At 43.9% G+C, this 27542-nt stretch overlaps 1 protein-coding gene across 1 annotated transcript in view; it reads left to right on the forward strand.

Annotated features, from left to right (window-relative positions):
* nalcn (sodium leak channel, non-selective) overlaps positions 1 to 27542 on the forward strand; it is a 56165-nt gene that overhangs the window by 1719 nt on the left and 26904 nt on the right. The window contains exons 3-14 of the mRNA XM_084023062.1: positions 111 to 293; positions 1995 to 2078; positions 2175 to 2314; positions 2393 to 2521; positions 4637 to 4788; positions 5940 to 6082; positions 6267 to 6371; positions 9148 to 9234; positions 20592 to 20723; positions 22202 to 22369; positions 25928 to 26119; positions 27024 to 27161. Of these exons, the coding sequence (XP_083879188.1) occupies positions 111 to 293; positions 1995 to 2078; positions 2175 to 2314; positions 2393 to 2521; positions 4637 to 4788; positions 5940 to 6082; positions 6267 to 6371; positions 9148 to 9234; positions 20592 to 20723; positions 22202 to 22369; positions 25928 to 26119; positions 27024 to 27161 (1653 nt within the window). The remainder of the gene's footprint in view (positions 1 to 110; positions 294 to 1994; positions 2079 to 2174; positions 2315 to 2392; positions 2522 to 4636; positions 4789 to 5939; positions 6083 to 6266; positions 6372 to 9147; positions 9235 to 20591; positions 20724 to 22201; positions 22370 to 25927; positions 26120 to 27023; positions 27162 to 27542) is intronic.

Genomic DNA, 27542 nt, shown 5'->3' on the forward strand with positions numbered 1-27542 from the left:
CTTATCGTGTTTTTTTTAATCCCGATACACGATAAAATCGTATATCATCCCATCCAAAGCCACATATTGTAATTATTATTATAAATAATTATTAATTATTCTTATTACAGTGGGTGCACACCCTGCTGCGGGCGTGCGCCATCATCAGCGTCATTTCCGTGTGCATGAACACCCCCAAGACGTTCGAGCACTACCCGCCGCTGCAGTACGTCACCTTCACGCTGGACACGCTGCTCATGTTCCTGTACACCGCCGAGATGATCGCCAAGATGCACATCAGGGGAATCGTCAAGGTAGTCACATGGTCACATGGTCACACATCGCTGAAATCAAGCTCACAAGGTTAAACGGTTTCAATAATAATGATATATTAAACTGTGAAATGCCAAGAAAGGAAAAACATCAGACTAAAGATGTAAAAATGCTGTTTCATTGTGACTCATGACGTCCTTCTAAGTTGTTGGATGACTTTCAGCAAGTAAATAGGTTTTAATTTCAAATGCCATCTTTTATACAGAGTCGCACATAAAGTTGGAATCATTTTGCAAATGTCTTGTCTTTTATGGCGCCAAACAAACGTTATGCATGAATTAATTTCTGGGTGATTGGGACACATCATGTAAATCATTGCACCTGGTCAAAAAGTGATGACTGATGCATTTAAATAGGAAAACTAAATATTAATTAACTTTATGGGCAACAGTGTTTTTTTCTGTTTTCTTTCTCCTCCCCCCAAAAAATGGATGAATGAAAGTCACATGACTTCATGTGCATGTTTCCTGAAAACAATGGAGGCAAACCAAGACCTAAGTGACCCCAGGTCAGGCTTTAAATCCAGCCGTGCCGGTCGTCATGGAGCTGATGCATTAGTCGGATAGTGTTGGTATGAAAGGCACGTAATCACCGGCATTAAAAAGTTGATGTTCCTTCTTCTTTGTAAAGGCGGCTGAGACTCGTCTTGGTTAGATATTTGGTTCGTTTGTCAGGTAAGATTAGAGGGAGAGTGGATCTGTTCTAACATGGACGTGGTATTTAGGAGCTGGTTGATGAAAGTGCTGCACAGAACAAGTGATCCCGCAGCGCGGGGAAGTAATCGCATGCTTTTGTTCTCGTCAGTGTGTAATCAAGACGCTCTTATCTGTGGAGCGTCTCCGAACAAACCCTCCTATTTGCAGCCTTTCTTCCTGTGGAAGGCTGCTGACCTCTAGGACTCTCTCTCGCTCTCTCTAAGTGGCAATTAAGTGTGCCCCCTCCCATGCCATTTTAGCTTGTTTCCACTTGAGTCATCGTTTTAAATTGTGCTAGAAGACTTTAAATAATAAGCATATTCATTTTGAAATCTGTGTGTTGTTTTCTTTGGATATTTCCGTTTCGTTTTTCCAACGAAAGTTCTCTACGATGGATTTTCAGACGGTGACGGTTGTCACGGCGATAATCAACACTTTAAAGAAGACATTTTTATGCCTTTTTCTGGTGCATAATTGTATTTCAGGTTCCTACTAGAACATGTTTATAAGCTTTAATGCTCAAAAACACTTCATTTTTCCCATCAGGCCTCGGTGCAGCGGCTCTTCTCGGCCTCTCTCTCTGAAACGCTCCGTTTTGGCCTCCTGCCCCTCCCCTCCCAAACAGCCCAGACTGCTTTGATTGGTCAGCTGGCCCTTTCCGTTGTGATTGGTCAACCGCCTCCCTTTAGCATAACCAGAGAGCAGGAGTTTGCTGAGGAATAGCAATGAACAAACACACTTTAGCCTCTTGTTCATACATTTACTCTTGGGCAGATATTATGCTAATGAGTTGGTGACATCACCACTTTACCGAAGAAAAAGCAAAGATTTAAATGGAGGCGTTTCTCCCCTTCAGGCTTCCACACTCTTGAGAACAAAAAAACTGCATAACACACTCAAGGAAAAGCTGCAAAGCATGATGGGTAGTCTTTGAAACAACACTGCTAATTGTTGTCATTTGTTATCATTGTGTTGATGTGCCTGCAGGGGGATAACTCCTACGTGAAGGACCGCTGGTGTGTGTTTGATGGATTCATGGTCTTCTTCATCTGGGTGTCCTTGGTGCTGCAGGTGCAACATTTACACTAACAGGTTTATATTATAGTACCACTGTTTCCCTCCCTGCTCGTTACAGCCTGACCGGAGGTTTCTCTCTTTTGTTTTTAGGTGTTTGAAATCGCAGAGCTTGTGGATCAGATGTCGCCGTGGGGAATGCTGAGGATCCCCCGAGCGCTCATTATGATCCGGGCCTTCAGGATCTACTTCCGCTTCGAGCTTCCTCGCTCCCGCATCACCAACATACTGAAGTACGTCGTATCCCCTGCGCCTATAATGAATGAATAGATAGTTGTACGTGTTAAATAAAAATGCTCTGCTTTCTGCAGGCGATCCGGCGAACAGATCTGGAGCGTTTCCATCTTCCTGCTGTTTTTTCTGCTGCTCTACGGAATCCTGGGCGTTCAAATGTTCGGCACGTTCAACCACCACTGCGTCACCAACGACACGGAGAAGGGGTAAGAGCGGCGCCTTAATGCCTGTAAACACCTGGGATGGAGGCCGTCTCTCCCAGCGTCAACGGAGGTGAAGCATTTTATGTTTACTGAAGCAATAATGCTTAATGAAGTGGTTTTAAGAAGCTATAAGATGCACTCTGTACATTCTTTTTATTACTGTTTATGCAGAAGGAAAAAAACAGTCCAAGCAAAACTGCGTCGTCCAATAAATCCACCAAGACATTAAATCTGTGCGTCACAAGCTATAAAAGCTAATGTAAAAATGATTAGAGTAGCATATTTGATCATGACATAAATAAGCTATTAATAGAAGAAAAAAAAAAAAACTCAAATTATCCCTCGTCAGTGATGAAGATGAGTTCTCGCTTCAGGCTTCGTAGCTTCCGAGTTTCTATCGTGACTTTGGTGGAAATCGGTTTGCAGAGGTGGCAGCTGGTTTTACCGTCCGCCCACGTGACGCGCTGCAGGGGTCGGCACATTAACCGCTAGGAACGTTTACAAAGACACACTCCCTTTGTAGTTAATGCACTCGGGATGCCAGATTGCTATAGAATTGATATTGCAGTATTAAAACACCCATAAAGTTGGAATATTTACACAATCCTCTGTTTGTTCCTATTTAAATGCATCAGTCATCACTTTTTGACCAGGTGCAATTATTTACTCTCCATTTCTTTGCTTCCTGTATTTTCTTACCATAAAACTTGTTTGTTTCAGCTGGAATAGAAAGTTTACAGTCATGTGCTTTTATTGGCCAATCAGAGTGAACAGCTGCATTGTTTAAAAACCTCTTCTATTGGGAAACAACCGGACAACCACCAGTTCAATGCAAATATATAATGTTGAATCTTCTTCTACATCCAACAAATACATTCAACTTAATATGATAAAAGCAACTCCAACACAGCATTCCATTTAAAAAAAGAGAACATTTACACAAAGTCATGTCCTTTAAAAATCAGCTCCTATTTAAACTCAATCTGATTCATGTGAGGATGATGATATAATACGATAGACGATAGGAATCCCACCGGAGACGGACGACCGTCGTGGTTGAAGCCCCGCGGGGTTCAGGGAGCGTTAACACTAATTATGATAATTAAACATTCCTGCCTTTATGGTATGAAGCTCCTTCCTGCTTTAGCGCTGCCCATCCATCTCTCCTCATACACGCCTAAACACCCTCGGGACACGCTGACCGCCAGCAGCAGGGAAGATCTTCTCACGTTTACAGCTCTGACGTCTGCAGCTGCACGTCGTGTGTTACACACACACACACACACGCACACACACACACACACACACACACACACACACACACACACACACACACGCACACACACACACATACACACATATATATGCTTCTAATGGGGCGTTTTCAGAAATATCTCACCCAAGGACTGATGTTTCTAATCTCTATCTTATGCCCTTGGTCCAAAGTCAAAGTTCCTGAGCTTTTCACACTTACACACACACACACACACACACACACACACACACACACACACACACACACACACACACACACACACACACACAAAGCAAGCAATGCAAAGCATTTGCAAATTAACAAATTCACAAATCACAAACAATATATTCTACCACAAACACTCAAATTATTAACGTCACATTGTGGCTGGACGTTGGGTCTCTCCGTTCATCTCTATTGATTTATTTGATGAAGCAGCGGCGGCGTCATTGGCCTCCGGCGTAATAAGCTTCACCGGATTCATCACGAGGCCTCTGATTGCCCTTTGTGATGGTGCAATAAATTATCCCCTCTGATGCTGTACCCCTTAATAAACAATCTGGATGAATGTCTGGGCGGCCAATTTGAAGGCATTCATTTTCATTAGGAGAAAAATCAGGAGCAACACCTGTGGCTGAAAGACAGCAAGACGGGGGGAGGAGGGTGTGTGTGTGTGTGTGTGTGTGTGTGTGTGTGTGTGTGTGTTTGTCATGCTTATTTTAAATATGTAATATTTGACCTTTAACATAAACTCCCACGGTTAAATCTTAAAATGATCTCACAGCTCAAATCCATGATTTCTGTCTTCACGTATGCTGCAAACGTATTATTTTATAGCTGTTTTGTTTTTTGTTGTTGGTCAGCAACGTGACGTGGAACAGCCTGGCCATCCCAGACACCCACTGTTCCCCCGACGGCGAGGGCTACCAGTGTCCACATGGCTTCAAGTGCGAGGACCTGGAGGAGCTGGGCCTCAGCCGCCAGGAGCTCGGCTACAGCGGCTTCAATGAACTCGGTACGTCAAGCTGCACACGTGCATCCATGAGTTAACCCCCTCTAATAACATCCTTCTATATGTATACCGTGTGGAAGGATGATGAGGAAGTCGGCCCCAAAGGAGATGGAGAGCTTCTCCATTTAGACACCGGAGCACGGCACATTCAATGCCATTTAATGTATTTTTACTTTATAAATATTAATGTAGCTTTAACTGCGATGCTTTAAGTGCCTGATTTTGTTTTACTATTATGTGCAATCTTATTCATAGGAATGTATCTGACCTCCTGAAAGAGTTTATCTAGGATCAGATGTGCTATTTTTATTCCCCTCTGTGCAGAAGGAATAAAGTATTCATAAAAATACAGTAAAGCCTCTCTTCCCCCACGCTAACATCTGGCTTCTCTTCTTCAGCGGGAAAGGTTGCAATCTGCATTTATCCCCTGGATAAATGACTCTGCAGTATAGTGACTGCTTTTTTATTGGCTCCAGCTGTGATTGGGTGTCTTCTCCTGCGCGATGCTACGTGACGAGCATTTAAGTGAATATATGATACATATATGGGCTAATTTGGCAGAAAAACTGTTTAATTGGTATATGGGTAACTATTTTCTAGCCCTACATCCCAGAATTCCAGAGGACTGATGGAAGTTATAGAACTGCAATCAGGTAGTTTATGTCGAGAAAAGCCTCTTTGAATCACAAAAGGACATTTTTAATCATTAAAAGAATATGTAAATGATTATTAAATCGTCTTTGGCTGAGTGTTGAAAGTACAATCTGCAGAGAGCTCATTAACCAGAGAACCAGAAGACTTTCATCTTGTCGTTTGGGCCAACTCTCAGAGTTCACGTTGATTAGCTACGTCTGACCAAATGTGTCTCCGACGGTGACAAAGACATGCATTAAAGATAATTTCATCAGATTAATGAGGCTGCGTCTGTCTCGCTTACAATCCCGTCTCGTCATTATAAAGAAGGGAGGATACGGAGGCTGACGCAGACTGTCAGGATCTACTTTCATTATGTAGGGAACTCAAATTATCGTCTTCTTGAAAGGCGCTCGTAGACATCGCCGCTTGTTTCCGAAACGGCCTCCGACTGTGCACCTGTCTGACGTTCACCTGTCTGACCGCTCACCTGTCTCACTGCCGTGTCTGTCTTTGTTTAGGTACGAGCATCTTCACCGTGTACGAGGCGGCGTCACAGGAGGGTTGGGTGTTCCTCATGTACCGAGCCATCGACAGTTTCCCTCGCTGGCGCTCCTACTTCTACTTCATAACTCTCATCTTCTTCCTGGCGTGGCTCGTCAAGGTTAGAGTCTCTTTACTGCTCTTTTCACTTCACTCCCAGCTCCCCCGGTGGCAAAGAACATCATTCACCTGCACTTGCAACGATTTCCCACGTTGTTAGTAAAGTTCTCCGACTAATGAGTGGATGAATATATCATATCACAGGAGGTGAAAGGAAGTCATTATCTTCACACTCTTTCTCCTAGAACGTCTTCATTGCAGTCATCATCGAGACCTTTGCCGAGATCAGAGTGCAATTCCAGCAGATGTGGGGGTCGAGGAGCAGCACTACCTCGACCGCTACGACACAGGTACGACCCGTATCACTCTCACACACACAAGCTGACTAAGTAGTGCCACATGGATGACTCTGCGGTGCCTTAATGTGACCCGCTTCTCCATGTTTTGGTCCAGAGTGCACAAAAAAAAAAATCTACCCCTTCATCAGAGTTCAAATCATCAAATTTGCATGGATTCGTAAGGATCAAAGGACTGAGCAGCAACACGGTTTGACAGCGATGGCTTTCTTCTGGGTTGCTAGAGTGCATGGCCATCTATAAATGCCTTCACTTATAGAAGAACTGGCATCCAAAAAGGTGCTGCACATGTCTGTTTCGGTGGCAGCGGTTCAGAGTGTCTTCCCTCGCTGACTTCTGCAAACTCAGTGGTTCTGCTGACCATTAACACTGTGAGCTGCAAGTCTGGTTGCCCTCCTTTTGGTTGGAAGCAAGTTAAGATACTTACATGGGTCAAGGAGTTCATGTATCAAAGGGTCATAGAGCGAATTCCAACCGAATCGTCCTCCTCATGTAGCCTTATATGACCTGCCTTTGTATCACTTCCAAAAACTTTTCGTTTGTCTGCATCACTCCTAAGATGGTGACCATTAACTGCAATATTCTGTGAATGTTTGTTGCATCTCTCTCCCTCATTTCCTGTCATCTCTTCTCTATTGCGATCCAATAAAGGCACAAAACGCCCATCCAAATAATTTGATACAACAAGATAGCAAAGGTCACAAATGTTAGGCTGTTAATAAATCAAAACGAGTCCACTGAATGACAACCCCAAAGTTTAGGCAAGAGAATCTGGCAAAATACTGTGAAACACTTTTGTACTTTAATAGTTAAAGCATTTTAAAGAAGTAACGTGCATTTGACTCTTTTTACAAACCTTTATTTTATCCAATATGGATGTTGATAAGTATTTTTTCTGTCCTTGCCAGATTCAAATTGTCATAGAGGGATATAAAAAAGGAATACTGAACATACACCCAATTTATCTCAGGAAAATAAGAAGTTTGACAGTTTTTGGAGGTTAATTTAATAAATGACGGTAGATCATTCAGTTATTTCAGTGATGACCTTGTTTGAAGAGTTAGATGTCTTACAAATGTCCTTTCTGGTATGATGGGGGTCGTGATTAATGCAACAGGCATTTAATTGCCTCTTCCACGCTAACAGTAGACTACTGGGTTGACGGAGAGGGGTGGGAGGTGGGTGTAGGTGGAGGTGTAACAAAAAACAATGAATATGGTGGATGGATGGATGGATTTGCATTCATATTTTGTAGATATTTTGTTGATTGCCTAAAAAAAAGCTATTGTTGGTCTGAATCTAATGAGTCTAAACCCCCTTTTAACGTCTGACTTTTTCATTTATCTTAATGATGTTGGCCTGACAAGCAGCGAACTGATCTCAGAGCTGTTATTTACTTTAATTACACACCTCGGAAAAGTCGTGAAACTAAAGCCGCCGTTACGTCAGTCACGATGGGAAACATGCCGCTGCCACCGGCGTGTTTATAGACGCACGCCGCCACGACCTTGAAAACAATTAGCCTTTCTCTCCATCATCAAAATTAATTGTAATCACATCGTCATGCCCCAATCTTTATCTTAGAGGGGGGAAAACTAATTAGCTGTGGTGTAACGCTTAACTGTCAATCACAGAGGCTGCAACAACACTCCCGTCCCCCTGGTCCCCAGAGAGGAAGGCTGGTACAAGGGGGGCCCCGGGGGACGCAACCAGGGCCACGAACCCCATTCCTTGACTTTGTATTTAAAAAAGCCTCAATAATCTGGAAGGTTTAAAGCAAAGATTAGGCTGAAAGCCCAACTGTGTTGATAAAAATGACAATGGATGAATCAACTTTTGTTTCCCAGGATCAGGCCTTTGTTTTGATGAGTGGAGTTGTAATTAAGTTGAATTCCCGTTGAAGTCGACGCATCTGAGGTTGAATGATATCGACCCCGCATGTTCGGCATCAAGGTTGTAGATAGGATTCTTTTTGCCCGTGTTATATTAAAGCTACGGGTCGGGCGCCGCGGTCTTGCCGGGACGTGATGAAGCGTGAATCCGAGGTGACAGGTACGACGTGGGTGGGATTAAAGAGCAGAATGAGTGATTCCTGCATGGAAGAAACCACTGGAGGTTTGCTTTTAGAAACTTACATTTACATTTAGGCATTTAGCAGACGCTTTTGTCCAAACCGACTTACAATAAGTACAATTGTCAGTTTAATTGTGTGCTGTACTCACTCATTTGTCAATTCAATTTAAAACAATATTCAGACAAAAGGTTCCCCTATGTGGCTACAAAACCATTCAAAGTATCTCTCAGTGAACTGATCTGCTTTGTTAACAGGGTTTAAGGTGAAAGACATGTTGGCACCGGTCTTCATGAAAGTGCTTATTTCTAAGTGGTTGAATTCATATTTTAGGACATTGATGTTCAAGAGTGTTTGAAAGCCTCGGCTGTGATATCGGTTTGTTTTTATTTCTAGCCTCAGCTCCTCGGGCCGGCATACTGTATTTAGTAGCTGTATCATGCTGGTGGGTACGAATCTGTGTGTGTGTGTGTGTGTGTGTGTGTGTGTGTGTGTGTGTGTGTGTGTGCGTGTGTGTGATGATTTCAGCTTCTTCTTTTTTCGTGGCCACAGATGCTTTCTGAAGATGTAGCCAAAGGGGTAGATGTGTGTGTTTGAGGTTCTGTCCAGTACTTTGACTGGTGTGTTTTGTGTGCGTGTGTGTGTGTGTGTGTGTGTGTGTGTGAGTTCTGCCCCTCATGTGCCGTTCTTGTGCCACAGATGTTCCATGAAGACGCCGCTGGGGGATGGCAGCTCGTAGCCGTGGACGTCAACAAGCCACATGGCCGAGCGCCCGCCTGCCTCCAGGTAAACACACCGCCTCATTAATATGCTGCTGCTGCTGCTGCTGGTGGTGGATACACACACACACACACACACACACACACACACACACACACACATGCATAATTCATCTTCTGTGAAAGGTGACACCTGAATGTACATCACGTTAAACCCACGCCATAGAATCTGTGCACGTGTGTGTCCCTTGATGTTGAAATGCTTCGCGTGTTAATAGAAAATCAGTGAACCTCGTCCACTTAACGCCATCATCTCATTGTTTCCCACATCCGTCCGTGTCTTCCACGGCCGCGTCGAGCGGCTGAATGATGGCTTTTAAACGAGGGGAGGCTCGTGTTTGATGCGTGCAGCTCCACTAACGACGCCGCTCCGGCTGATGGATGAGGTTTAAACGGCGTCTTACGTGACGGACGCCGCCGTCGCCTCGTGCTCGCCGTGATCCAGCTGGTCGGGCTTTTTACAGATAAGCCAGACACAGCGGGGCGTCGCCTGCAGCTGGCTCACTGTTGACAGTGTGAAAGGCTGGGCCCTCGCTGGGAGACACCGCCGACGGCGTCCACAGCTACCATCGCTGTCAACAAACCCTGGTGGTGAGAATCCTGTTCCACATGCACACAACAGAGCGAGGAAGAGAAGAAGGGAAGAGAATGTGAAATATGCAGCATTCCCATTAAAGCGGCGCCCCGGAGCCTTATCATCAGTCGGAGGAAGAGACTTGGATAACCAGAGGGATAAACACGGCCGGCTTCCCTCTGAGCCTCGCGCTCCATTACGAGGAAGGCCCCGCGGCGGCTTCATCCGCCTCGTTCACTCAAAGCATGAACACATATTACTGTCAGCCAGTACGGCGAAGGGTTAACGGGTCAGCAGAGGGAGCCATTAGGGCCGCGTTCAGGCCGACGCTAGCACGAAGACGCAGCTTCCATGCCGATGAGGCCGCTGCTATGGCAACAAGGGGCTCACGAAACAATGAAGGCGAGCAAAGCAAGGCGAACTTTATTTATTCAGCTCCTTTTATTCCAGGTGGAAGCACAATGTCGACGCCAAAAACACAGCCGATAGCGATACGATGATAACTAAGACTATAACTAAGAAAATAATGAAGATCAAGACTTGAAAAAGTCTCGATCAGTTCGAAAACAAGTGAATTGAAACCAAAAGAACCGAGATGTGACACAAAATCAATCAAAGAAAATGTAATAATTAAGACCGTTGGGCAAAACAATTTAAACCTGCTTAACTTTTGACATCATCTAGCTCCACACTTGTTGGCGTTGCATAAACCTAGATAGATATAGTTACGTTATTGATCCCCTAGGGGAAATTCCTTAAAGTGCACATTCCTGATGGTTTACTTTCAATGGTAAATGGCACATTTTAGCTGTTTATATTGCAGTATGAGAAATGATTGTCACTTTTTGTAACTTTCTAGAGTAAAAACACCCAGTGGCAGTGTAGCTGCACGTCCACACTGAGGCCGACCCTCGTTGTTACACTGTTCTAGTGTTATTTGAGGTCTGAACGCCGCCTGAAGGATGCAGACTCCGTGTGGCCGGCGTCCTGGGAGACGGACGGGGGTTTTCAGGGTGTTTTTCTGGGTCAGAGTGCAGAATGACTTCGACACCGAGAGTGTTTCAGCTCCGGGCGACGGCCCAGAAACCGTGATAGATGTCTGCTGTCGGAGAGCGGCACCGCAGAAAGAGAGAGAGAAATATGGAACGGGATAATGAGCTTATCATTCTTTCTTCGTATTAATACAAGGGGAGTATATTTCATAGCGTTTCCCGGAGACATTCATGGTAACGATGGTGATACGAGGTCACAGAGGGGAAGAGAGAGGGATGGAAAACAGAATAGCCGATGAAGCTATTAGCCGATATTGAGCTATTGGCTATGAATAGTTGGATGATTCCGCAGTGTTAGACTTTGTATTGGACCGCGTTCAAGCCTGTAATTGTCAGACATTGTGGTCGAGCACCTGGATGCCATGGTAACCACGGCGGCGTGAAGACGTTCACAGCGACGCTCCACTAGCGTCGGAAGGTTTTACGAGTCAAGAAATCTATAAGTTTGATTTATTTCCTCATTATTTGTTTCCTCTCCTGATAACATTAATTATGTAGATAATCAATCCGGTTGTTTATCACTGATATTCTTCATCATCCGCCACGGAATGCAACATAAATATCAACTTTCATATATTGATTATATGACATCATCGAAAGGGAAAAACATAACTCGATTATATAAGGGATGTAGCAATTTTTAGGTTTTACTTTTCTTTACTGTAACTCATCTTTTAAACCCAACTGTCGACTGCAAGTCGATGTTTCTGCAGATTTAAAGTGATATTTCACACAAAGTCGATACCTTACTTTGTACAAATACAAGCAGCGTGTATTAATGTGAGTATTTGGAGCAGAATGAGCAGGCAGATGGACGGCAGAGAACCAGATTGTGAAAAAGTTTCCATGGATTTTTTGATATTGGATGTTTTGACCACAAGAACATGTCGCTGTTATGCATGAAGTAACTAACATTTAACAGCGACCGTTCAGGTTTACGACAGCAGGAGTATCTGGCACGGAAATCTCGTTTTTTTTAATAAAAAAGTTTCACTTCAAAGTACTTTTTGTTATTTAAATTTCTGCCTACTTGAGCATTCAACGTGTCAGGCGTGAGGCAAATAATAATGAAGCGGTTTTGACGCTTGATGCTTGATTTCAAAAGTCATCCTTTTCTTTCTGCTGCCAGTCAAAGACTGACAAGCCATCAAACCACTGCCAACATGCTTTGATCTTCTGATGGTGTCGAGATCTAACCCAGCTGTTCAAACCCAACCACAAAGGCCTCTTCACAGAGGAGACGTGGCTGCCAGGTTTTGTGCTGCAAAGTTTGGTTGCGCTAATACGACAAGAAAGAGGAGTTGCAAATGAATTCCTGGTGGACGATGATGATGAAACGTGTTAACCGAGTGTTTCTGACAAAGAAAGAAACGTGTTGCCAATGGAGATGAAGCAACTTCATGTAAACGTGGATAATAATGGACAACATTTCAACTGCAACATGAACAGCTTGCACAGGTCACTGAAAGAGACTGATGGCTGATCACAAGTCAGTTAAAGAGAAGAATACAGTCCCGCCTGTTGTTGTGAATGACTTGCCATACCTTGACAGCGATTCTGAAAATATGAGGGGGCGCCGGATTATTGGTCTGGGATTTGATGATTGTTTTATATTTTAATTTTTTTAATTAAGAGAGGGTGGAGCTAAAAACAACTGAAGTCTTTGGTAGCGGCCTGTCAATCAGCAGTTAAGCCCCGCCCCCTAAAGCATCCCCTGCTTTCTGGTCTGGTGGACTCTAAATGGACCATAATGTACTAAATGAACATCATGCTGGATTGAAGAAGACTTGAAACTAGAGATTGAGACCATAAACTCATGTTTACAATGTTTACTGAGATAATACATCGAGAGAAGTAGGACCATTTTCTCATAGACTTCTATACAACCAGAGAGGAGTCGCCCCCTGGTGGCCAGCAGAGAGAAGTAGGACCATTTTCTCATAGACTTCTATACAACCAGAGAGGAGTCGCCCCCTGGTGGCCAGCAGAGAGAAGTAGGACCATTTTCTCATAGACTTCTATACAACCAGAGAGGAGTCGCCCCCTGGTGGCCAGCAGAGAGAAGTAGGACCATTTTCTCATAGACTTCTATACAACCAGAGAGGAGTCGCCCCCTGGTGGCCAGCAGAGAGAAGTAGGACCATTTTCTCATAGACTTCTATACAACCAGAGAGGAGTCGTCCCCTGGTGGCCAGCAGAGAGAAGTAGGACCATTTTCTCATAGACTTCTATACAACCAGAGAGGAGTCGCCCCCTGGTGGCCAGCAGAGAGAAGTAGGACCATTTTCTCATAGACTTCTATACAACCAGAGAGGAGTCGCCCCCTGGTGGCCAGCAGAGAGAAGTAGGACCATTTTCTCATAGACTATACAACCAGAGAGGAGTCGCCCCCTGGTGGCCAGCAGAGAGAAGTAGGACCATTTTCTCATAGACTTCTATACAACCAGAGAGGAGTCGCCCTCTGGTGGCCAGCAGAGAGAAGTAGGACCATTTTCTCATAGACTTCTATACAACCAGAGAGGAGTCGCCCCCTGGTGGCCAGCAGAGAGAAGTAGGACCATTTTCTCATAGACTTCTATACAACCAGAGAGGAGTCGCCCCCTGGTGGCCAGCAGAGAGAAGTAGGACCATTTTCTCATAGACTTCTATACAAGCAGAGAGGAGTCGCCCCCTGGTGGCCATTATAAAGAATCCACGCTAAAGCAATTCCAGCTTGGCTTCACTTTTCAGACCAGTACTTCCACCTAATCCCTGTACATGTAGACAAGCATTAGTGATGTCGTGTATTCTGTATCTCTATGTTTGTGTTCATGTAAATGACAGAATGGCTTTTATTTTTTTTTTCTTTGATGTTTTTATTAATAGAGGGGTGTGGGAAGGCATGTCATATCGTGTTGGTATCATTTTGAAAAATGATGCATATCCCCGGCTCTCTTTCTCTAAAGCCTCGCCAGAACACCTTACTTCATTGCTTCTTCACCCGTATCAGAGGGGAGCAGTAGACGGGTGGAGGGAAGACAGGCAGATCCAGCCTGCAGGGCCCGTCTGCGAGTTGCCGGGGAAGTGAAGTGTGAGTTTCTGTTCTGCTCTGCCTGACTCCGGAGTAATTGGCCGTCAAATGATTAAAATGTTTCAGGGCTGGCATGGGGGCGCTATCTGCAGATAGGCGGCCTCCTTGTGTTGCAGCATTTGTCTGACGCCGCCGCCACCGCCTTGCCCGAACCTGCCGGACCGGCGTTTTAAACCACCGCCACCTATCTGGTTCTGGCCTCTGTGTGTTTCTGATCAGCCTGTCGTTCCACCTGTTGACGGCCGTCCATCCGTGCATGTGTGTGGGCGTCAGTCTGGCCTGTCTGGACTGCAGCAGTTGGAGATAACATGTAATTGATTAACCACCTGCTCTGTTTGGAGAAAGAGAGAGGAAATGACAGCTTCCCCTCCGGCGGTATACAAACCTCTAAATAGCCCTCAAAAACAGGGAGTTTTCATCAGTGTTTGTTATGAATGAGAACTGCCATTATCGGGATCATTTTTATCGTCACGGCTGACTTTAAAAACCTGTTTAGCTTGTTATCATGGTAGACACGTAAAATATAGAGCCTGATTTTAAAAAAAGTACAGGATCCATTAAATTATCCTTTTTTATGCTGGGAGAGCATTTGATTTATGATCATCTTATTCAAGATTATAGTATTATTTGATTGTTTTTAACTTAAAGAATATGTTTTATGTGTTGTGCAATTAAAAGTGCCATTTTAAGAGTTTCAGTGACATGAAGTTTTCATATCGTCCCGTGCCTACACATATAAAGACACATTAAATAGCTACCCAGGTGCTCCTTAATATAGCATCAGACAGTAAAACATGGGCTTACAATATAGAAAGGAGATTGTCCCCTTACGTTTTGGATCATGGCCAACAAGGCTGTCAAGTATGGTATTTAAGCAAAGTGTCCTTGTGTGGGAAGTGAGTAGTTATATAGTGGCCTAGTTGGAGGTATCTAAAGAATGGTTGATGGTGAGCTGTAGGCCTTTTGCAACTGTTGGATACTCAATATACAAGTCTGTCAGTATATTGTTTAACCCTGGAGGGGAAGCATGGTTCTTCAGATACCCAGGTACCCTTTGAGCAAATTCAGGAAAAGATTGAATTTACCTCCGCAAGTTTAAAATGCCTGAGCTACTTATGAATGATGGGATTTTTTTACCTTAATGGGTCTTGTTAAAAAACACGGGAAGAGATGTACGTTAACCTGAAGTCCGACTTTTCACTGTGAAGCCAAGAAGCTGTAGGTCTTTGAGGGTCTACTGGTAGGCAGGCACCAGGGGACGCAACACTCATAAGTTTGCAGTCACCTTTTAAGTCATCCTGATATCGATTTGTTTTCTTTTTGATCTCCTGTCCCCTTTATTGTTCCAAATAAAATATGATATGATGCAATCCAATTTCCTAAAGTAGCATAAAAGTATTTAAACCATTTTGTATGGCAATAAATGCAGCCAAGTAGACAGATTGGCAATTCCACAATTCTTTATTATGGCGCAACTGTTGAGTCTTACTTTTCCAATTGGACTTTAAGATGTAGCCAAATCTTCACAATCACAGCCAAACTCTCATCCACAACTTTAAAGGGAATTTTAAGGACTAATATTGTTTCGTGAAAGGCTTCCAAAAGTTTCAACTTCATACAAAAAAGGGGAAGGAGACATTTTTTGGGGTGCGATAAATACAATGTTATGTCATCTGCATAAAGTGACAGGTGGTGGTTGGTTTGAATGGGATTATAAACTGGATATGCTCTGAATTGACTGGCAAGCACTTCGATTCAGCCATTAAATAAATGCGGTGTTGCAGGAAGCCTCTATGCATTTGTGAATATGATTACACCGTCTGTTGGACGGCACTTTACCACACTCTGGATCTTTATTCCCGTCTGGAGGATCGCGGGCGGTAGGAAGACATATGTGAAGGGTCCCTGTCTGTTTTCAGTACAGTGGCTATATTTGCCTGGTAGAGAGTGTTTGGCAGTACATATGTTTCCATAGAAGTACCATTTAGGTACCAGTCCACTTCCACATAATCCCCTTATATGAAGCCTTAATTCAGCGTATCCCACTGTGCTGTTTCCGTCCACAGTGCAGACATTATTTTAAGGTTGCTTAGTGTTTTTTTGCTGAGCCTCTTGTGATAGCAGCATAGACCAGTGGAGGTTAATGAAGCATCATGTTTCTCTCCCTACAGACCAGGTCTACTAATTAGCCTCTGGTACTCCACCATACCATAATTACACTGCAGACTGGCTGCGAAAATGCAAAAAGTAAAGTGTGGTACTCTATACAGGTGCACCCGAGTGGATTAAAGTCTTAATGCCACTAAACCAACATAACAATCAAACTAAGCAATGAGAGAGATTAAAACTTTAAATGCCCCCCAAAGGAAGGGCACAAAATCATGATAAATGCTACTTACTTGGAGTAGTCCAGGAGGATCGTGTGATTAATTTAGCAACACCTCTTTGGCAACGAGCAGCTGATGCTCCTCCCATCTCAGCCCTCGCCCACAGAGCTAAACACAGAGAGTAAAGGATGACCCAGCAGCTCTTCGCTCTGATAAATAAGCACCTTTTTGACCTCTTCCTTCCTCAGCCAGAGGTTATTGATTCCCTGGATCCCTTCCTTTCCCCCCTGCTACCGATCTTTTGCCCTCTGGATCTTCCCGATGACACCACTTGTATCATTTTAAACACACACACACACACACACACACACACAAGGTCACAAGGTCAAGGTTAGGGTCAGTGAAGTGGAAGACGCATTGAAAAAGGAAATAGTCTGGAGAGGAGAGTAATCACAGTGAAAATATTGCTGTCGATGTTGAAAAAGAAAAGTGTAGATATATTCGTATGTAACTCAAAACAAAGTGCATCGGATTGTTTATTCGGCCTAGACGCCAACATACGCTGAGATTAAATCAACCACTCCGTAAGGAGTAGCCAGACAGGAGGTGGAAAAGCACGGCAGATGTTATTAAGAGATGGAGGGCGCCGACATGCAGACCATCATGTTTTATTGAGGCCTGTTTTCCAGACACATGATTGTCAGGACTGTAATAAGCCGAGGGGCTCCCACTTCGATGATGCACACCTTCTCCTAGTCCCGTGTTTAGTCAGCTTGACTTCTGAATTAAAATTCCTGATCGCAGCCATTTGTTCACACAATGAAAAACTCCTGATCATCACCACTCCTTCATCCATCGCCAACAAATTGGCCGTGGAGGAGCCCTGAAGGGATGAGTCGAGTGGAAGCGGTCTGGAAGTCAGTAGGAGGCGGTGCCAGAGCGGTCCGTCGTCACGGCGACGGTGTGGATGCTGTTGCATCCTGCCAGCTATGTGCACATGTGCTACACTCGTCTCATGGACCGGTGGAAAAAGAGCGTTTGTCCTCGTTGGCAGCGTGAGCGAACAGGCGGAGCGCGAGGAAGAAACCTCTCGGTCTGTCGATCCGCCTCGCCGTCTCGGCCGCGTTGCAGTCGCAGCCGCTGGACATGCTCCAGGATGATGCTTATATAGACTCCTCCCCCTCCCTCCTCCCATATGATTGTTGTGCTAATTGAACGTGGATCATGTTGGGACCTCTTCTGTGAGATTATGTCCTGCTGACCAGACAGCCTTAAAGGTTGAGTAGGTGTATACACCTACCTTAAATCTGTGGCCGTGGCAGGACTGTAAAAACCCCGTCCAATCAAAAAAGTCGGTCCGGAAAGAATAATTGGACGGCCTGCCTGTCTGTTAAATGCTACTTTCGGTACGGTGATGCGTTCAGTCTTTTCAAATGAGCTACTCTGCCTTTTAGCTTTGGTGCACAGTTTAAATTGACTGTTAGAAGTCGGGTGATAAAACACACAAGTACGCAGAGAAGAAGCCAGAAGGCTTTGATGAAAGAGTAAAATATGTGGTGTTCATTTATTCTTCTTTTTTCTGATGTTCTGTTGTTGCAGGATAAAAAACACCCAGTGTGCACTGCTGTTTCCCCCCAAATACCAATTTACATGCCACTTGAAATGATGTCTGTTTTTATCCACAACACTGTTTTGCATCCATCATCTCTATCATGTACACGCTGCTGCATTCAAGCAAATGAGAGCTGGAATTAAGTGTCGCTTTGCTATCAGACAGAATGATGGGAGCGTTTCCTTGGCCTCTGCTTGTGTGTGTGTGTGTGTGTGTGTGTGTGTGTGTGTGTGCACGGTGAACACCTGGTGCTTCACAGACCAGAGGCAACACAAATAAATAGCTTTCATCAAACACTTGTGGAAGGATTTCAGGGACATCACACGGCATCTTGAAGCTGTTGAATTCAATCCAACATCTCGGAGAGCCGGCGCCGTCAGCTGCGTTCGGGAGAGTTATACGGCTTTTCAGCCCGGGAACGACACGGCGACCCATCTTTAGCCAATCTGTAGAAACCAAGATGGATGTGAGGGTGAAGCGATGCCTCGGGGGGCAGACGGAGGTTACAGATGCACAGAGCTCTCCGGCTTCTCTCAGACGTGTGATTCCCCGAAGCTGACAGAGAAGACGGGCAGGCAGGACCTCGTGAAAATCATTTCATGCACACAAGCGTGTACTTTCTGTTCTCTGTCAGATTGCCTCTATTTCTACTGCACACACACACACACACACACACACACACACACACACACACACACACACACACACACACACACACACACACACACAACCCTGTTCAGCCAAAACAGCCATGGGGGAGAGCGTCTGGTTGCTGGAAATGTCAAACTGTTTTGTCACGTCCGATCTCAGTCAGGGAGTCTAACCACTGTGTGTACAGAGCCGTGCATGTGTCCAACCCAACAACCAGCAGCTCCTCTGGTCCGGTCTGGTCTGGTCTGGTCTGGTCTGGTCTGGTCCGGTCTGGTCTGGTCTGGTCCGGTCTGGTCTGGTCTGGTCTGGGTTCAGAAGATGACAGGAATTCACATTTTGAGACAGTAATATGTTGGGATGTTGAATAAATTAAAAGATTGAGACATCAAGAGAAGAAAATAAACATTTACATTATAAATATAATTCCAAACATTGGAATGCATTCTGCTTTCAGCAGCACTCTCAGTCTGCAGGATGCTTTTATCTCGACTAGAAATGCAGGAAATGTGTTTTAAATGACATTTTCTTGGGTTGCCAATTATATGTCTCGCTGCCCCTTCTTAAAACACCAGGTGACCATGGTTACGGGTCCAGCAGAGCACACTTCAGACCACATACAAAACCACATCACATGTTGGGAAAAGGCTTGTCTTTTCACCCTGATATGTAACTATAAATATAAAACCCTCCACAGTTTTATTCATGAACGAAGAGACAACAGGAACCTTTGTTCTAACTTTGACCAACAGCTACTCATGTAACCTTTGACACCAAGTCTTTGACCCTCCAACCCGTTTCTCACAGGATTTATTGAGGTGCATGCATCAAACTAACAGGGGACTTTCATCCAGGAGACCGCTGTTCGTGTCCCACGTGAAACCGAGAGTAAACTTTGACTTTTTGTTCCCATCAGAGCACCGAACAAGCTGTTTCATGAGAACGTGTTGAACCCTCAAACCCTAACAAGTCTTTCTATCTGTCATCACCTTCCAACACAACACCTGTAGGTGTTCTCCTATCCGCTAAGGTCCTTTACGGCCCACGTCTTCCTGATCTGCCATCTTGATGGTAAAGGTGAAGTCGGGCAGCTACATTAGCTTTGTTGTGGACAGGAAGGAAACAAGCATTCAGCCCAACCTCCTCAATGTTACAATGCTATAACGATCGAGCCCTTTAGAGATCCTGTCAGGTAAAAAAATCATTTAAATGCTGCTATTTCTCCTGTGATGGCATTCTTTCTAAATCTCGATGGGGTTTTTTTTTACACATATTTCCGTTCCTTAAAACTGCATTCACCCAAGTTCAAAACATATAAATATAAATATATATATTCTTTCATCAGTTCCCCTTGTTTCCAACAGAGAGTTGGTACTCTGCGTGTCTGTAGGAGGATGGATGGCTCCGGTCCCATATTCCTGGGGCGAATCTGATCTTTTCAGCAGTGCTGCAAACACTCGTCTTCATCCGTCTTAAAGTCTTCCTCTAAAGTCTTTTTTTAGGGTGAGCGATGCTCTGCCCACTCGCAGGCTGTTCATCACGCAGCGTCCACGCAGCGCGGCTCGGATCACATCTGTCACCTCGTAACACACAGTCACCGCGCAGGTCGTCTCACGCGTTTTCTCTGATTCTTGTTTTCACTTTTTTAAGTCATGATTAACATTTCTCGCCCCTTTTCTTAGTTCCCGGCGCCCTGAATGCACTCTGATTGGTGGAGGTTTCTCCCTGCAGCCAATGAAAGGCTCCTGATTGCTTAAAAGGCTTCTTGCAGTGTAGCTGTTGGCCCTCTTTGCCTGTTTCCACCTGAGGAGTCTAACTCAGAATAAGAAAGAAGATTCATTCTTTGTGTCTTTGAATATCTCATCTGTCTGATTTCAGACATCGCATCACGCCTGCTTCCTTATCTCCTGCATTATACCTTCGTATTCATGTCACTCTTCACTCCTAATGTTATTTTATCATGGTATTCCTGTCTCACGTTCATAAATCACAATATGAAAATGGCCGTTTTTCTCTCCTCTTCGCCAGTTTGTGTGCAATTTACATTGATTGCAATCGAACACTTTGCTCTGTTTCCACAGCAACTGATGCGGTCCTCCGTGTTCCACATGTTCATCTTGAGCATGGTCGCTGTGGACGTCATCGTTGCCGCTAGCAACTATTATAAAGGCGAGAACTACCGCAGGCACTATGATGAGTTTTACCTGGCAGAGGTGAGATTTCCTGCTTTTTCTTCCGACTCCCAACTTCAATCAAACCCTTTTATTCGGATCTTCTGTTTGTAATGTTAAATACAAACTGTTAGTTTATTTAAAAGCTCATTAAATGACACAGACGATGGTTTTTCTCCTTATTTTGAATATTATTAACAGGGATTTAATCATGATATTTGATTTATATGTGTATTCATTTAATTGCTCTTTTTATTTGACTAATTAAATTAAGTATGCACACACATGCACAAGACACTGCACTATATGTCACGCAGGTTGGTTTGATGTCATCAGTATGCAGGTGGGAAAGCTCTCTCTCTCTCCCTCTCTCTCTCTCTCACACACACACACACACACACACACACACACACACACACACACACACACACACACACACACACACACACACAGCTGAATGGAGGAGATAAGAAGAAAAAAAGGGACTCAATATTACCTCCTCTCACTCCCTCCATCCATATCATACAGATATGGATCTGCAGATTTCCTCCCATCTGTGTGTGAAGGCTGTGAAAATAGGAAATGGAGGCGCCGGCTTTTTGAGTTAAATGGAGAAATATATGCTTTTTATTGGCGAGAGGCCGATTTGATTGTCTGTGTGACGACGGCGGTGGAAGGTTCCCTTAAAGGAGTCCTCCGAGGGCTCAGCGGTGCACAGAAACAGGACAGATTTCTAGCAGAAAAGGTCAAAATCGATGCAGCAGAAAGCAGAGCGGGTCGTACTGTGGATCAAGCTGCAAAAAAGACCAAGACCCTACATTTCCCAGAAGGAAACTTGGTAGCGTTTTATGTCAGTGGCTGAAATCGTTCAGTCTTGTAACGTGTGAACTGTATTTTAGTGGCGGAGCAACTTTAATCTATCTGGTAGTTCTATCTGTAATAAAGCATCATTTCGTAAATTGAACATATATTTTGATAAATCATGATCTATAAAGTGACGAGTAACGACAGCTACACAATAAGCTGCATGAAAGCAAGGAATGAAGCAGAAAATTGGAAATATTCAGGTAAAGTTCACGTACTAACCTGCAGGTAAGCCCCGTATGGAGTCAGTAAATAGTCATCAGGTGTGCCAGTTTTTTTTTAAATATATATATTCTATATAAACTCCACAAACAATATGAACAGTATTGAACTTGCGATGCGGAGGCGGGGGTTAGCTAAATCCTCGCCTAGGGCACCAAATTGGTCCTTCATCCTTTATGAATTGAAGTAAATGGAAAACTATATTAAACAATAGCAACAATGTATCCAAACACTCAAGTCATTTACTTTCTTGTTTGTCAACTTGAATCCATTTTTACCCAAAATCGTAAATCAATTGGAAAAAGAAAGTTTTCTTCAACAAACACGCAGTAAGCAATAGATTTAGATTCCTTTGTGTTTGGAGAGATCTGTGGCGTCGTCGTGGCGACTGAACCCCGACCCTGATCCCCGGTTCTCCCGCGTCCCCCTCCCAGGTTGCCTTCACTGTGCTGTTTGACCTGGAGGCTCTCCTGAAGATCTGGTGTCTGGGCTTCACCGGCTACATCAGCTCCTCCCTGCACAAGTTTGAGTCCCTGCTGGTGGTGGGCACCACGCTGCACATCTACCCGGACCTCTACCACTCCCAGTTCACCTACTTCCAGGTAAGGACGCACCGTTCTGACACACATTAATCCCCAAATGTGAACATGAATCATCGCTTCAGTGAAGAACAGAAGCTGTGAATCATGACGTGACATTTCTTTCCTTTCCGGCAGAGATTCTCGACGTCATTCCTCACTTAAACTGCTGCGTTTTTTCTTTTTTTTGAGAGGACGTTTGATGCATTCTGGGAAAAGAGTCGTTCTCTGATGGTTTTTATTTCATGGTATTTAGCATAAATCTGAGCCGACGTGGTGAAGTAATGATGTGTGATGCATTTATACAGTGTTTTTGTCTATAAACTCTCACTTTGCGTGTGTGATCTGATCAGAGGTGGAAGTAACGAGGTACAAATACTTCCTTACTGTACTTTCCAAATATCTGTACATCATTAAAACAAATATCTGTACTTTCTACTCACACATTTTCAAAACAGACTTGTCACTTTACTTTAAAAATATATAGAGGGATACTTTTTACGTTCTACTTTGAGTACATTCTAGAGCGTGTACTTTTTCACTATTACTTGAGTATAGAACGTGTACTTTGACTCCTCTGGATCTGATGTCCAGTTTTTTTCCAGCTCCAAATGTAGAAATATAAACGGTGTGTACGTTCTGACCCCTGAGGCGATGGAGCCCTGCAGCGTTTTCATCCGTCTGGAGCCTTTAAGTGTCGTGACCTTGCTGTGACCTTGATGAGGCTTTCATGAGCCTTGACCGTACAAGCTGCCCTGATCCTGTCTGACTCTCCCTGCGGCGGCCTGGCTGTAATCTTTATATATATATATATATACAGTATATACAGTATATATATATATGATTTATTATATTGTTAACAAACAGTGTGTTTTGTTAAATGTGTTTTTCTTCATTCCAGAGTATTATTTTTGTACATTTTCCTCCCCAAATCACACCACCTTATCCCTGCATGGTAATGAGGTTTATTTATTGATGATTTATGGTGCATTCATGTGCTGGCGAGAGATATTAGAATTAGACGCTGCAAACAACATTGTAGTCATGAGGAGAAAAAAGAAATGGATGGCGATTTTTATAGCCACCAATGCAATTTGTGAATTAAATTGGAAATAGTTTCTATAAATGACACTTCAGAGCTGCTTAAAGGGGCAGTGTGCAGCATTTAGGGGAGGGGGGGATCCACTGAATGGAATGGGATATTAATGAGTATGTTTTAATAATCACCTGGAAATAAGAATCAGTGTGTTTTCCTCATGTTATAATGAGCCATTTGTATCTATAAAGGGGCGGGGCCTCTTCACAGAGCGTTTCCACGGTAACTCAGAGCAAACAAACCAAACACCGAGCACTTTCACGTTTTCCCATCAGCCACTAGTTCTCTATTCGTTGGGCACACGGTAGAAGTTTCAGTTGGTTGCAGTCTGAGTCTTCACCACTAGATGTCGCCAAATCTCGCACAATGGTCCTTTAGCTCTTGTTAGCAACACTTGTCGGAAATCGCACCTTTTTAAAGTTGTACTGTATAATGAAAACCATTCGTTACTACCGTGTCACTTTGATAGTGTAAAACAGAATAAATAAAATTTATAAAATAAATAAATCATATCCACAATACGCAACCTCTTTGCATCCAAAATGACTACTTTAATTCTTAATAATTATTGCTATCGTACTTGTATTCTACATATAATTCATTCGTTGGACGTATTAAGAAAAACAGTTTCAGTGATAAAAAAGCTTTGACCTTCATCTGTTAATTTAATTTAGTTTTTAATGATTAATTTGTCGTTTTGACTGTCCTTTAAAGGCGTCCTATTTCACAAAGATGTGCATGTAGGTGAATGTGTGTAGACATGTACGTGTTGTACAGTTTATATCATATTTATATATATATATTATATATATATTATAAAGGGCAACTGGGAGTTAAGTATTTCTCGTTTTTAACAGAAGCAGAAGCAGGAGACAACACGATCAATGCTTCCTCCCTTTAATTTCATCCAACCAGGCCTTTCCACTGCTAAAGGTTAGCCTTGCCTTACCGATTGTCTTTCAGTCTGGACCTAATGTCACACACACACACACACACACACACACACACACACACACACACACACACACACACACACACACACACACACACTTGGCACAATGATTTTCATCAACCTGCCTCCACACTTCCTCTCTGTGTTCAGAATAGCAGCGACTTCAGTCAGCAGCACGATTTAACGCTTCAGTCGATGATTAATTCAGGAAAAGTCTGCGTTTTGTATCATTTCTGGACGTTTTCTTGTCTTGGATGCGTTGATCCGATTCCTGTCATCGTGCCAATATGGTGTTTTTTTTATTCTGGATGGGATATCCATGATGACAATGTGACACATTATTCATTGAGTGTTTTTTTTTTCTGTTAAGCGTGGCTTTGTCTCGCTGGAGGCTGCAGCCAGAAGTCTCACAGCTGGAGAGCTTCCTCCGACGGCGTTCGTGGTTAATCACCGGGGAGCAGGCGCACGTTACACGACGCTCTCTTATTTATTTCCGTCTCCACATCTGGCCCCGAGCCCGACACCGCCCCCCTCCGTAAAAGTGATTAGTTACACAACAAAGTCATTTCATTCAGGATTGTTCATTTGCTCGTTCCATGTCTGCATGAGTAGCCGAGATATACCTTGTTTTAAACATGTTTATTCTCCGATTGCAGATATGAATCTAAAAGACTAAAGATGGCATTTATTTTATTTAATATTTTTTGTTTTTGAAGCTGTAGTTAACAACTTTGTTGAGTTGGGATGCTGCGTTTTCTCAGGCTTCTTTTACTACACTGTAATTTATATTCCTTTGATATTATTCTTTTCAATTTTTTATTTAATTTGACTTGTTTGTTTTTATTTTTTTGAATTCATGTAATATATAATATATTTTTATAATTATTTTTGTACGTGTTTCTTTCCAATGCTTTTAATGATTTATGTGAAGCTCTTTGAATTACCTTGTTGTTGAAAGGTGCTTTACAAAAAGAACTACTTTTTTCTCTGTTGTAACCTTATCTGTGAACCTCTGAGCCCCTGAGACAGACTCTGTTGTAAAAATGGATGGTGGTCTTCATGGTCCATCATAACCAGAAGGTATCGCTTCCTCCCGTCCCATCCATCATCATGCTTTTACTGTATTTGTTTTACTGCCGGCCCCCTTTAGAGGGAACGGGAGACAGCCATTCATTTGACTTAGAGCCGGATTCTAAAGGGGAATCTTTGACCGGGGGGGATCAGGGCCTAGCTGGATCAATAACCACTCTTCTGGATCCCTGATCAAAGCCCGGCCAATGCATCACCTTTCGGGGCTTTGTTGTCACCGCCAGCAATTTAGGGACTTAAGCCCGTTGAGGGAGCACCGTATCACTGCACCTCCAGCGCCGGGGTCAAGATCAATGCCCTATTTGTCTCAAAACCAATAACTAATCAATGAGCCACTGTGTTTTCCTTTAGAACTCTGGTATTTATCTTAAACTACCACCTCTGTTTTCCTCTGGATTCTAAAAACCGGCCTGAATAACAGTGAGTTTGTTCTCCTTCCCTGCAGGTGCTGCGCGTGGTGCGTTTGATTAAGATCTCGCCGGCTCTGGAGGACTTCGTCTATAAGATCTTCGGTCCGGGGAAGAAGCTGGGCAGCCTGGTGGTGTTCACGGCCAGCCTCCTCATCGTCATGTCGGCCGTCAGCCTGCAGATGTTCTGCTTCGTGGAGGAGCTGGACCGCTTCACCACGTTCCCCAGGGTAAGGAGGCGCCCGCGAACTCGCCCTGTCACCCTGTTATACAGGGTTATGGGTGTTTCCTGGGAGGTAAACGGCATAAATGAAGCCCGAGTCAGCGACCTGAGCAGGAATGGCTCATTTATTGAACAGATTTAAGCACAAAAATACATTCTAGTTGTTTTTTTAATCCTGTTTTTTTAAAGCTGAATGAACACATCTCTGATAAATGCATTATTTAAAGTGCTTTTGTGAACAAACTCTAAATTATCGAATCTATTGATGACTTCAGTTTTTATTAAATGAGTTGATTTCAGGCGATCCAAGCCATCAGATTATCAATGACACAGTTTCCACCTGCACAAATAAAGCAGACCAACTCTCTGAAGACTAATGTTCTCAGGGAAACGTGGATTATAATCCAGGAGATACATGTCGTGTATGAAATATGTTGCATTCAAATGTAGATTCATGTGAGCCTCCGGGAGGTCTGCAGATGTTGGTGATGGTGGACAGATGTGGTCCTGCCTTTGATTTCTATCTTTATTGACAGTGACGTAGGGGATGTGGGAGCAAGGTGAGGGGCCACTGAGGTGGGGGGAGGGGCCTCTGAGGTGGGGGGAGGGCTGTCTGGAGGTGAGACGCTAAGGAGCTGGTGTAACATTTGACTCCTGAGGGCCAAAGTGTTGCAGCCGGCTGCTCCCGACACTTTTATCTGACCTCTGCCGAGTAGATGAGAGGGCAGCAGAGTAAAGAATATGAAAAAAGATCTCCTCACTTCCTCTCTTCGTTCTCTGGCTTGAATTTCAAAATCTCACATTCGTCAGTCAGAATATGGAGCCGCACATCACATGTGGTATTTGCTCTCCTGTCTTAAATGTCAGATCCGTCTCTCTCTGTGTAATATCCAGTCTTTTTCCCCCCGTAGGCGTTCATGTCCATGTTCCAGATCCTGACCCAGGAGGGCTGGGTGGACGTCATGGACCAGACTCTGGTGGCCGTCGGCCACATGTGGGCTCCGGTGGTCGCCATCTACTTCATCCTCTACCATCTGTTCGCCACGCTGGTGAGGAAGAAGAAGCTTTTTTAAAAAGTCTATTCACACCCATATATTCTAAAAATCTAAATAAACGGACACACGGATTGTTTTCTTAATGCGTTCAATTAGTGTCGCCGCCTCGTCGGTGTCCTCTCGGGGAGAACAGTCGCTGGATGAGTCACTCTGCACACCAGACAGACAGACAGACAGACAGACAGACAGACAGGATGTCCTCCAAACAAAATGCAATTACCAAGCAGACTCTGTGCACTTGAATACGTTTCATTTTAATAGGAATAATGACATTTTCACATTCCACACTTCAAGGCAAAGACGTCAAGCCCAATGTCACAAAGTCATGCTGCAATATCATAACAACAGCAACGAGCAACACGAGAAGTGACAGAA

Source organism: Eutrigla gurnardus (genome assembly GCF_963514095.1).
Source record: "Eutrigla gurnardus genome assembly, chromosome: 12".
NCBI lineage: Eukaryota > Metazoa > Chordata > Actinopteri > Perciformes > Triglidae > Eutrigla > Eutrigla gurnardus.